Source organism: Oncorhynchus mykiss, chromosome 24, assembly GCF_013265735.2.
Source record: "Oncorhynchus mykiss isolate Arlee chromosome 24, USDA_OmykA_1.1, whole genome shotgun sequence".
Classification (NCBI taxonomy): domain Eukaryota; kingdom Metazoa; phylum Chordata; class Actinopteri; order Salmoniformes; family Salmonidae; genus Oncorhynchus; species Oncorhynchus mykiss.
In genome coordinates, this window is record NC_048588.1 from 13,079,016 (window position 1) to 13,091,677 (window position 12,662).

Consider the following 12,662-nt stretch of genomic DNA (forward strand, 5'->3'; position numbering starts at 1 on the left):
GTTTTTGTTTTTATGAAATTTTTATGAAATTCACTGAGTAGGATGGTGCACATTTTTAGAGGCCGATGGTGGTGGTGGTGGTCATACCCACTTTTCTTACCTCACTCATCAGAGAGGAGCTGTTGTGTCTAGTCCCTGAAGATGCCATGGTTGTGACGGCAGACACACACAACTCCTTGACTCCAGCTACTGGCTGCTCTGTAACAGATGGACCTTACCTGCTTTTGTCCACTTTGCTTACCTGGTTTAAGTTAGGTTAAACCTAACATAACTGACCTGCCTTGATCAATAAAATCACACTAAGCTACATTTAAAAGGCTAAGCCAAGAAGCTAAACGGATGAGGAATTACATTGTTTCCAAGTTAATGCCACTGATAATAACATATCTGGCTACTTACTGTTGGAGACCCACAGAAAGTCAGTCTACTCAGACCATCTCAAGCCGCCTACAAATATATTCATAACTAACCCAAGATAGTTCCTCTCAATGGGAGCTAATTCATTATAGTGGGTTGAACAAGCAAGGAGGTGGGCAGCGCCAAGCACTAACTAGCGAGATCCTATTGGCGTTCTGGCATGTATTTGAATATTTCTGTGAAGTGTGTGTGTGTAAGAACTCAATTCGCCCTTGCTGCCCTTGTAAACAACGCAATTTTAAAACTTTGGCAAAGGGCCACGTCTACAAAACTTAGTGCAACCTGTTTCGTAATATATTTTTGGGGAACAGAAAACTATTCAGTTCGGGCTTTTCTTCATTGAGAAAATCAGCAGAAAGTGTTTCCAGTTCCCTCTCGCGCCATACTCTCCCACTGCCGGAGATTCCAACCGGATGCTTCAGATTTATACATCCGGGGAAACATCTGGCTCCTTGTTCTATCTGTGCCGCCTATTTATAGGGTTGGGCACTGTCATACATGACACAATATACTGCAGCGTTTTGCTGTCATTACATTGACAAAATGTAATCATCAATGTGCTTTGATTTTCATGAGGACTTTTCGGAAGAAAAACATTAATGGCCACAAACAAGGACACCTCAGACAAGCCTAAACCTTCATCAGTATTCTATTGTCAAATAAATACATGGTATTCAATCTATGTGCCCAGCATATTCATCTCCCATGTCTGACTCCATGACTGGCGACTGAAGGTCCACTGGCGGCACATGAGGATTGTAAATTCCTTCCCGGTTAGCCGTAAGTGAGGTAATATATATTTTCCCGCCATGCTTTGCAGAGAGAGCTAACAAACTGGTGATTTATGTTGATTACAGGACTAAATTACTCCCCCTTTGCCGCGACACACATGCAGTATATAGCCTATCATACACGACCCTAACATCTTATTGGATGAGAGAACAATTCCCAAGTCGGCTCTTTCTGACAGTGGGGCTACTCTACTGCACTCTCCGCTGCTGTCTCTCTATCTGACCGTGGCATAGCCAGCTATGTTGAGGACCGGCAATTATCGGTTAGTCAATCATATTATAGGCTGTTGATGCGTCATGCATGTTTGATAAGTGACGTATTCTGTTTCAATTTAGTTTGAGTAATGGAATCCTACATCAAGCTCTAGCGAGCAGAACAAGCTCTATAGGTTTTTGCCAGCACCTATATGGAGAGACCTACTATAGTCAGCTGCTTCTCACTCGGAGACATCTCTATTTTACAGTGAAAATTTGGACATTAGACTAATTGGCATAACTTTGGCTTGTGTCATTCCAGGAACATGTTTCAAGGGGAAGGCACGGGGCTGCGTGGCGGGAGTCTGGCTGGCGCGCGGGAAAGGAAGCGTTTTGCCCTGTGCATCAACCAGGTAGGCTACACATCAGTATCCAGCAGTCACGTTGCTGTTTCAAATGCATTTACGTCAATCGTTTAAAGATTACATTGTAGCCTATGCGTTAATGACTTACGCCATGTTTACGATTATTCTGTAACCTACCTATGGTAGTTCTATGATTTTGAAATGCATTTTTGTTAATTATTGTTCTGGGTCGTTTTGTGTGTATGAACTTCCGTTGGCTGATTTCAGGTGATTTGAGCATTGCTGGGATTGATAATGTGTTAAGAGTGGTCTCTGGGCACACAGAAAAGCCTTCCACTACTAGAACATAATTTTAGTCTCCTTCAACAGCTGTCTACTGTGCAAAAGGTAGCCTACAGTGAAGCTGAAAGTCTTCCAATCTAGCACTCAGTTGCACCAAGTTACAAAAACCCAACCCGCTCAATTAAGGCTGGGAGCTGTTCTTTCAGCACCATGGACAGCGAAGCCCCGTGTCTGTAGTCTCTCTCACTCTATCTCTCGCACTCATACTTTCATTGTCATCCAACTGTCATTTAATGAACTGTCTACCAGCCAATTCAAATAATACAGTAGACTGAATCAATTCCGTGTGTCATTCATCGTTGATTTCGAGTCGTGTGCTGGCACTTTTCTCCATCTGCCAGCCGCAGCTGTAAAAAGGTCTCCTTAAAATCCTGTCCACCAACCTCCACACTCCAAACAACATGTTCCAGTCGAGAAAAGGCAAATGCAGACGACCTCTAACTCCTTAATTAAATCTCTGAATACAATCTGATTCATTTAGTGCATCTAAAGAGATAACCTAGGCCTATTTGTGCATAGGTGTTACATGAGGGTTACCAGCAGAGTTTCACCACTTTTGGTTCATGGGAGAGAAGGCACATTTTATTTTCTACTGAAAATGATCCTGGTGATTAGCCCCAAATTAATGGGAACAGCTCTTGCCTAAACAAGTCTATATGCTGCACAGGAATAATAGTCACAAAACTCACACCAAAGTTGACAGTCTGACACACAGCGGAAGAAACAACTTTCAACGCTTGATCTATTTGTCTGTGTGTGTCGGTGCGTGTGTCCGTGCATGTGTGTGTCGTGCGTGTGTGTGTGTGTGTGTCCGTGTGCGTGTGTCAGCCTACAACAAATCCACCTGGCCGCGCGCAGCTCGTGAATATGTAATGCCAATGATATAGTGCAGCGCTTTATTAGGCTTGGGGGATTATTGAGAACGAACGCCTGAAAGCACAGCCCAATCCCGTATCTTCTAACGCTGTGCTATGTTATACTCACGCTGTCAGTGTGGTGATCACATGTTGTGCTTTTCGTCCCTGTTCACTTTGTTAGTTTTCATATATATAGGCTACTTGGTTGTTCACAATTCTCATTCTAGATCAATGATGTTTTTTTGTAGCCTTCTTACACTCCTGCAGGATAGGATAGTGGGCTATAGGATCTCCTAACATTGTACAGTCTTAGCAACTACAGACTGGTGTTAGTTACCCACAGCATTAATCCACTCAAAAATAATTCCTAATCGTTCCAATCAGCAGCCGGCTAGACTCAAACTATTTGATTTGACAGTTGTATTTTGTAAAATGTGAAGAAATCAGTAACCTCTAGCCCCTACAGCGACCAGAGGATGTTTATACAGCCAAGACAAGGAGGACCTGCTTAGAATACTATTCACTAATTTAAATGATAAGATAACAATTCCAGAGTATGGTACCTCTGTATCTGACAGAGAATTATGTGAGGTGCGGCAGTGGGGAGGGTGAAGGTTATCGCGGTGTCTTGTGTTGTATAGATGGATTTCAGAATTAACCTGGAAGAATCCTTTGAAGGGTGTAGGTAGAGCACTGGTCCACTATATCCCATTGAACATGTAGTTAGTGAGTTTACAGGATTAATGAAATTCTGCCTAGTGGAGTTGGTATGGTAGTGACATCGACTATAAAAGCCTATAATGTGTGAAGGACGGGGTCATATTTCAGAAGTACATTATCGTCTCTCTACGTTTCCCCCGTGGGACTCCACTCTGCTGACTGCAGTCTGTGTTACCGCGTGGGACTCCACGCTGCTGAGTGCAGTCTGTGTTACCGCGTGGGACTCCACGCTGCTGAGTGCCTTCTCCGTTTCCTCGTGGGACTCCACTGTGCTGAGTAACATCTCCGTTTCCCCGTGGGATTCCACTTTGCTGACTGCTGTCTCCATTTCCCTGTAGGACTCCACTCTGCTGAGTAACATCTCCATTTCCCTGTAGGACTCCACTCTGTTGAGTAACGTCTCCATTTCCCTGTGGGACTCCACTCTGTTGAGTAACGTCTCCATTTCCCTGTGGGACTCCACTCTGTGGAGTAACGTCTCCATTTCCCTGTAGGACTCCACTCTGTTGAGTAACGTCTCCATTTCCCTGTAGGACTCCACTCTGTTGAGTAACGTCTCCATTTCCCTGTAGGACTCCACTCTGCTGAGTAACATCTCCATTTCCCTGTAGGACTCCACTCTGTTGAGTAACTTCTCCATTTCCCTGTGGGACTCCACTCTGTTGAGTAACGTCTCCATTTCCCTGTAGGACTCCACTCTGTTGAGTAACGTCTCCATTTCCCTGTAGGACTCCACTCTGTTGAGTAACATCTCCATTTCCCTGTAGGACTCCACTCTGCTGAGTAACATCTCCATTTCCCTGTAGGACTCCACTCTGTGGAGTAACGTCTCCATTTCCCTGTAGGACTCCACTCTGCTGAGTAACATCTCCATTTCCCTGTAGGACTCCACTCTGTTGAGTAACTTCTCCATTTCCCTGTGGGACTCCACTCTGTTGAGTAACGTCTCCATTTCCCTGTAGGACTCCACTCTGTTGAGTAACGTCTCCATTTCCCTGTAGGACTCCACTCTGTTGAGTAACATCTCCATTTCCCTGTAGGACTCCACTCTGCTGAGTAACGTCTCCATTTCCCTGTAGGACTCCACTCTGTTGAGTAACGTCTCCATTTCGCTGTAGGACTCCACTCTGTTGAGTAACATCTCCATTTCCCTGTAGGACTCCACTCTGTTGAGTAACGTCTCCATTTCCCTGTAGGACTCCACTCTGCTGAGTAACATCTCCATTTCCCTGTAGGACTCCACTCTGCTGAGTAACGTCTCCATTTCCCTGTGGGACTCCACTCTGTTGAGTAACGTCTCCGTTTCCCTGTAGGACTCCACTCTGTTGAGTAACGTCTCCATGTCCCTGTAGGACTCCACTCTGCTCAGTAACATCTCCATTTCCCTGTGGGACTCCACTCTGCTCAGTAACATCTCCATTTCCCTGTGGGACTCCACTCTAATGAGTAACGTCTCCATTTCCCTGTGGGACTCCACTCTGCTGAGTAACGTCTCCATTTCCCTGTGGGACTCCACTCTGCTGAGTAACGTCTCCATTTCCCTGTGGGACTCCACTCTGCTGAGTAACGTCACCATTTCCCTGTGGGACTCCACTCTGCTGAGTAACGTCTCCATTTCCCTATAGGACTCCACTCTGCTGAGTAACGTCTCCATTTCCCTGTGGGACTTCACTTTGCTGACTGCTGTCTCCGTTTCCCCGTTGGACTCCACTCTGCTGAGTAACGTCTCCATTTCCCTGTAGGACTCCACTCTGCTGAGTAACATCTCCATTTCCCTGTAGGACTCCACTCTGCTGAGTAACGTCTCCATTTCCCTGTAGGACTTCACTCTGCTGAGTAACATCTCCATTTCCCTATGGGACTCCACTCTGTTGAGTAACGTCTCCATTTCCCTGTAGGACTCCACTCTGTTGAGTAACGTCTCCATTTCCCTGTAGGACTCCACTCTGCTGAGTAACGTCTCCATTTCCTTGTAGGACTCCACTCTGCTGAGTATCATCTCCATTTCCCTGTAGGACTCCACTCTGCTGAGTAACGTTTCCATTTCCCTGTAGGACTCCACTCTGCTCAGTAACGTCTCCATTTCCCTGTGGGACTCCACTCTGCTGAGTAACATCTCCATTTCCCTGTGGGACTCCACTCTGCTGAGTAACGTCTCCATTTCCCTGTGGGACTCCACTCTGCTGAGTAACGTCTCAATTTCCCTGTGGGACTCCACTCTGCTGAGTAACGTCTCCATTTCCCTGTAGGACTCCACTCTGCTGAGTAACGTCTCCATTTCCCTGTGGGTCTCCACCTTGCTGACTGCTGTCTCCGTTTCCCCGTGGGACTCCACTCTGCTGAGTAGCGTCTCCATTTCCCTGTAGGACTCCACTCTGCTGAGTAACATCTCCATTTCCCTGTAGGACTCCACTCTGCTGAGTAACGTTTCCATTTCCCTGTAGGACTCCACTCTGCTCAGTAACGTCTCCATTTCCCTGTGGGACTCCACTCTGCTGAGTAACGTCTCCATTTCCCTGTGGGACTCCACTCTGCTGAGTAACGTCTCAATTTCCCTGTGGGACTCCACTCTGTTGAGTAACGTCTCCATTTCCCTGTAGGACTCCACTCTGCTGAGTAACGTCTCCATTTCCCTGTGGGACTCCACTTTGCTGACTGCTGTCTCCGTTTCCCCGTTGGACTCCACTCTGCTGAGTAGCGTCTCCATTTCCCTGTAGGACTCCACTCTGCTGAGTAACATCTCCATTTCCCTGTAGGACTCCACTCTGCTGAGTAACGTCTCCATTTCCCTGTGGGACTCCACTCTGTTGAGTAACATCTCCATTTCCCTGTAGGACTCCACTCGGTTGAGTAACGTCTACATTTCCCTGTAGGACGCCACTCTGCTTTGTAACGTCTCCATTTCCCTGTAGGACTCCACTCTGTTGAGTAACATCTCCATTTCCCTGTAGGACTCCACTCTGCTGAGTATCATCTCCATTTCCCTGTAGGACTCCACTCTGCTGAGTAACGTTTCCATTTCCCTTTAGGACTCCACTCTGCTTTGTAACGTCTCCATTTCCCTGTAGGACGCCACTCTGCTTTGTAACGTCTCCATTTCCCTGTAGGACTCCACTCTGCTGAGTAACATCTCCATTTCCCTGTAGGACTCCACTCGGTTGAGTAACGTCTCCATTTCCCTGTAGGACGCCACTCTGCTTTGTAACGTCTCCATTTCCCTGTAGGACTCCACTCTGTTGAGTAACATCTCCATTTCCCTGTAGGACTCCACTCTGCTGAGTATCATCTCCATTTCCCTGTAGGACGCCACTCTGCTTTGTAACGTCTCCATTTCCCTGTAGGACTCCACTCTGTTGAGTAACGTCTCAATTTCCTTGTAGGACTCCACTCTGCTGAGTAACTTCTCCCTTTCCCTGTAGGACTCCACTCTGCTGAGTATCATCTCCATTTCCCTGTAGGACTCCACTCTGCTGAGTAACGTTTCCATTTCCCTGTAGGACTCCACTCTGCTGAGTAGCATCTCCGTTTCTCTGTAGGACTCCACTCTGTTGAGTAACGTCTCCATGTCCCTGTAGGACTCCACTCTGCTCAGTAACGTCTCCATTTCCCTGTGGGACTCCACTCTGCTCAGTAACGTCTCCATTTCCCTGTGGGACTCCACTCTGCTGAGGAACGTCTCCATTTCCCTGTGGGACTCCACTCTGCTGAGTAACGTCTCCATTTCCCTGTGGGTCTCCACTTTGCTGACTGCTGTCTCCGTTTCCCCGTGGGACTCCACTCTGCTGAGTAGCGTCTCCATTTCCCTGTAGGACTCCACTCTGCTGAGTAACATCTCCATTTCCCTGTAGGACTCCACTCTGCTGAGTAACGTTTCCATTTCCCTGTAGGACTCCACTCTGCTCAGTAACGTCTCCATTTCCCTGTGGGACTCCACTCTGCTGAGTAACGTCTCCATTTCCCTGTGGGACTCCACTCTGCTGAGTAACGTCTCAATTTCCCTGTGGGACTCCACTCTGCTGAGTATCATCTCCATTTCCCTGTAGGACGCCACTCTGCTTTGTAACGTCTCCATTTCCCTGTAGGACTCCACTCTGTTGAGTAACGTCTCAATTTCCTTGTAGGACTCCACTCTGCTGAGTAACTTCTCCCTTTCCCTGTAGGACTCCACTCTGCTGAGTATCATCTCCATTTCCCTGTAGGACTCCACTCTGCTGAGTAACGTTTCCATTTCCCTGTAGGACTCCACTCTGCTGAGTAGCATCTCCGTTTCTCTGTAGGACTCCACTCTGTTGAGTAACGTCTCCATGTCCCTGTAGGACTCCACTCTGCTCAGTAACGTCTCCATTTCCCTGTGGGACTCCACTCTGCTCAGTAACGTCTCCATTTCCCTGTGGGACTCCACTCTGCTGAGGAACGTCTCCATTTCCCTGTGGGACTCCACTCTGCTGAGTAACGTCTCCATTTCCCTGTGGGTCTCCACTTTGCTGACTGCTGTCTCCGTTTCCCCGTGGGAATCCACTCTGCTGAGTAGCGTCTCCATTTCCCTGTAGGACTCCACTCTGCTGAGTAACATCTCCATTTCCCTGTAGGACTCCACTCTGCTGAGTAACGTTTCCATTTCCCTGTAGGACTCCACTCTGCTCAGTAACGTCTCCATTTCCCTGTGGGACTCCACTCTGCTGAGTAACGTCTCCATTTCCCTGTGGGACTCCACTCTGCTGAGTAACGTCTCAATTTCCCTGTGGGACTCCACTCTGTTGAGTAACGTCTCCATTTCCCTGTAGGACTCCACTCTGCTGAGTAACGTCTCCATTTCCCTGTGGGACTCCACTTTGCTGACTGCTGTCTCCGTTTCCCCGTTGGACTCCACTCTGCTGAGTAGCGTCTCCATTTCCCTGTAGGACTCCACTCTGCTGAGTAACATCTCCATTTCCCTGTAGGACTCCACTCTGCTGAGTAACGTCTCCATTTCCCTGTGGGACTCCACTCTGTTGAGTAACATCTCCATTTCCCTGTAGGACTCCACTCGGTTGAGTAACGTCTCCATTTCCCTGTAGGACGCCACTCTGCTTTGTAACGTCTCCATTTCCCTGTAGGACTCCACTCTGTTGAGTAACATCTCCATTTCCCTGTAGGACTCCACTCTGCTGAGTATCATCTCCATTTCCCTGTAGGACTCCACTCTGCTGAGTAACGTTTCCATTTCCCTTTAGGACTCCACTCTGCTTTGTAACGTCTCCATTTCCCTGTAGGACGCCACTCTGCTTTGTAACGTCTCCATTTCCCTGTAGGACTCCACTCTGCTGAGTAACATCTCCATTTCCCTGTAGGACTCCACTCGGTTGAGTAACGTCTCCATTTCCCTGTAGGACGCCACTCTGCTTTGTAACGTCTCCATTTCCCTGTAGGACTCCACTCTGTTGAGTAACATCTCCATTTCCCTGTAGGACTCCACTCTGCTGAGTATCATCTCCATTTCCCTGTAGGACGCCACTCTGCTTTGTAACGTCTCCATTTCCCTGTAGGACTCCACTCTGTTGAGTAACGTCTCAATTTCCTTGTAGGACTCCACTCTGCTGAGTAACTTCTCCCTTTCCCTGTAGGACTCCACTCTGCTGAGTATCATCTCCATTTCCCTGTAGGACTCCACTCTGCTGAGTAACGTTTCCATTTCCCTGTAGGACTCCACTCTGCTGAGTAGCATCTCCGTTTCTCTGTAGGACTCCACTCTGTTGAGTAACGTCTCCATGTCCCTGTAGGACTCCACTCTGCTCAGTAACGTCTCCATTTCCCTGTGGGACTCCACTCTGCTCAGTAACGTCTCCATTTCCCTGTGGGACTCCACTCTGCTGAGGAACGTCTCCATTTCCCTGTGGGACTCCACTCTGCTGAGTAACGTCTCCATTTCCCTGTGGGACTCCACTCTGCTGAGTAACGTCTCCATTTCCCTGTAGGACTCCACTCTGCTGAGTAACGTCTCCATTTCCCCGTGGGACTCCACTTTGCTGACTGCTGTCTCCGTTTCCCCGTTGGACTCCACTCTGCTGTGTAACGTCTCCATTTCCCTGTAGGACTCCACTCTGCTGAGTAACATCTCCATTTCCCTGTAGGACTCCACTCTGCTGAGTAACGTCTCCATTTCCCTGTGGGACTCCACTCTGTTGAGTAACGTCTCCATTTCCCTGTGGGAATCCACTCTGCTGAGTAACGTCTCCGTTTCCCTGTGGGACTCCACTCTGCTGACTGTCGTCTGCACCAGCTGAAGTGCTTCAGGATTGAGTCTTAATAACCCGTCAGCGGACCGCAAACACATACATCTCCTCTCCCCTTGCCGTCCGCCTGCCTGCTGCACCTTGTCATCGGACTTGGGAATGTGTTGCTCCCTGTGTGTGTCTCTGTGTGTGTGTTTGTGTGTGTGTGTTTGTGTGTGTGTGTGTGTGTGTGTTTGTTCACTCCGCTACACTGACTGAGCGGGTTATTGCCTTAACAACATGTGTTACAACGTTTCTCGAATGGCAGGCAGATGACTGAAGTGTGTTCTCAGACTCTCAGACTGATGAAGCTGAGCTCAGTGGAGCATTCAGTCATCACACACACACACACACACACACACACACACACACACACACCTTCCGCCAGTCTTTCCCCAGCACTTCCGTCAATGCAGTGCTCACTCACGTTTCATTTCATTAGCATATTGTGGAAGACTGGTTTGAGTTAAATGACTGAGCTAACTCAGTCTTTGATCACTGTGAGAGCCAGGCTCTCCACTGTGTGAAACCATGCAGGTCTGCCCTTCCTCTCTCTCTCACCATATGTTTACCAAAGCAGCTCTCCACTGGCTAATGGCACCAGGGGAATAGTCCCAACCGCTCCATTTTGCATTTTGATAGACCATATGATCATTTTCTCACTCTCGCATTTTCCATCACCCCAGTCATCCCTCTTCCTCTCCCTTCCCTCTTCCCTTTCTCCCAGGTTCTCACTCCCCTTTTCTGCTCCTTCCCTCCCAATCACTCCTCATCAGCTCTTCCATCTCCGTCCTCCCCTAACACCCCATTCTCATGCATCCAGCCTGGATATGTGTGTGACTTTGTCAGTGTTTGTGTGTGGCTATGTGTGTGTTGTCTGTGTACATTTATATGTGTGTGTGTGTGTGTGTGTGTGTGTGTGTGTGTGCGTGCGTGCGTGCGTGCATGCGTATGTGTGTATTTATTGATCAAAATGTACATTTTAAGGGGCCGATCAGGATTGTGGTCTTATCCACTTTTCTTTCCTTACTCCTCAGAGAGGAGTTGTTGTGTCTAGTCCCTGAAGATGTGTGTGTGTGGGTGTGTGTACTGTAAGTATGAGTTTCAGGGGAGAAGATATCTCTGAATCGCATCCATAAAACCAGGGCTATCTCCAACACGTGAAAATGGGGTTGTCTCACCCTTAATGGACTGCTTAATTATAAATATTAAATGAATTCCATATCTGCATGCGTGTTGTCGCCTCCAAGGTGGCTCCTTATCGCTGCTTCCTTGATCAGTTTCCTTGACTTGTCTATTGATGTGTCTTCAATAGACAAGTGATAAGGAGCTGCTCTGTCAGGGGATCCTGGGAACCAGTGTGGGCTATTACACACATCATCCTGTCTGTCATCTGTCTGTGTCTGTTCGTCTGTCCACCCATCCCCCTCTGTCCGTCTGTCCGTCTCCCCCTCTTCCTCACCATGCAGAGATGTTCCTATCGACACAGAGAGTGGGACTGGGAGGCATCTAATCTAGCCACTGCTGTTGTTTTATCTCACGGTCATTACATTCAGGCGGCAAATTGACTTTCATCCACATTAATTGTTCCAGTCTCCACTCAAGCCGTGTAATCATATGATTGTGTCCATTATATGTACATATCCCTCTTAGTGGAAGTGATTGCGTTCTAAAAGACCCTTTTCCCAAGTCATGCGAATGTAAGTGTTGCATTCCATACATCCGCTCCTGCCAGCGCAGCTCATTTAAATTGATTTCCAATTTCCCAATCTGTACTGATACAGCTCTTTCCCTGATTGGACATTTCCCCCGGCCAAGACTGGTAGATAGATAGCCATGATGCATACGCTACACAGCAATCAGATGCGTGTGCATTCCAAAATTGTGTAGCTGGTCCGCACTTAAAAAGGGGTTTCTTTTTAGTGTTTATTTAATTTAGGGGTAGGTTAATAGGACAAACGTTTCGGTCTTGGTCAGTGTCATTGGCGTCTCCTCTGAAGGTGTGCGTCATTATTGTGGGCTCGTTAATGGTAATGACCGACAGGTGCGTTCATGTGTCATGTTATGTTATCCTGTGTGTGTCTATCCATGTGTAGCATTCTTCAATGTGTGTTCTCTTCTCCTGTTCTCCTCCATGTAATACACATTTCATACCTGTTATGCAGTTGTGTTCTATAATAAACCTGAACTGATGTCCACTAGTGTGTTCTATAATAAACCTGAACTTGAAATGATGTCCACTAGTGTGTTCTATAATAAACCTGAACTTGAACTGATGTCCACTAGTGTGTTCTATAATAAACCTGAACTTGAACTGATGTCCACTAGTGTGTTCTATAATAAACCTGAACTTGAACTGATGTCCACTAGTGTGTTCTATAATAAACCTGAACTTATGTCCACTAGTGTGTTCTATAATAAACCTGAACTTATGTCCATTAGTGTGTTCTATAATAAACCTGAACTTATGTCCATTAGTGTGTTCTATAATAAACCTGAACTTGAACTTATGTCCATTAGTGTGTTCTATAATAAACCTGAACTTATGTCCACTAGTGTGTTCTATAATAAACCTGAACTTATGTCCACTAGTGTGTTCTATAATAAACCTGAACTTGAACTGATGTCCATTAGTGTGTTCTATAATAAACCTGAACTTATGTCCATTAGTGTGTTCTATAATAAACCTGAACTTATGTCCGCTAGTGTGTTCTATAATAAACC

The 12,662-nt window shown here is 47.1% G+C and overlaps 1 protein-coding gene across 1 annotated transcript in view; it reads left to right on the top strand.

Annotated features, from left to right (window-relative positions):
• Positions 1-1,399: 1,399 nt before the first annotated feature.
• LOC110503785 (schwannomin-interacting protein 1) overlaps positions 1,400-12,662 on the top strand; it is a 337,443-nt gene continuing 326,180 nt past the window's right edge. The window contains exons 1-2 of the mRNA XM_036961845.1: positions 1,400-1,471; positions 1,726-1,816. Of these exons, the coding sequence (XP_036817740.1) occupies positions 1,449-1,471; positions 1,726-1,816 (114 nt within the window). The 5' untranslated portion in view covers positions 1,400-1,448. The remainder of the gene's footprint in view (positions 1,472-1,725; positions 1,817-12,662) is intronic.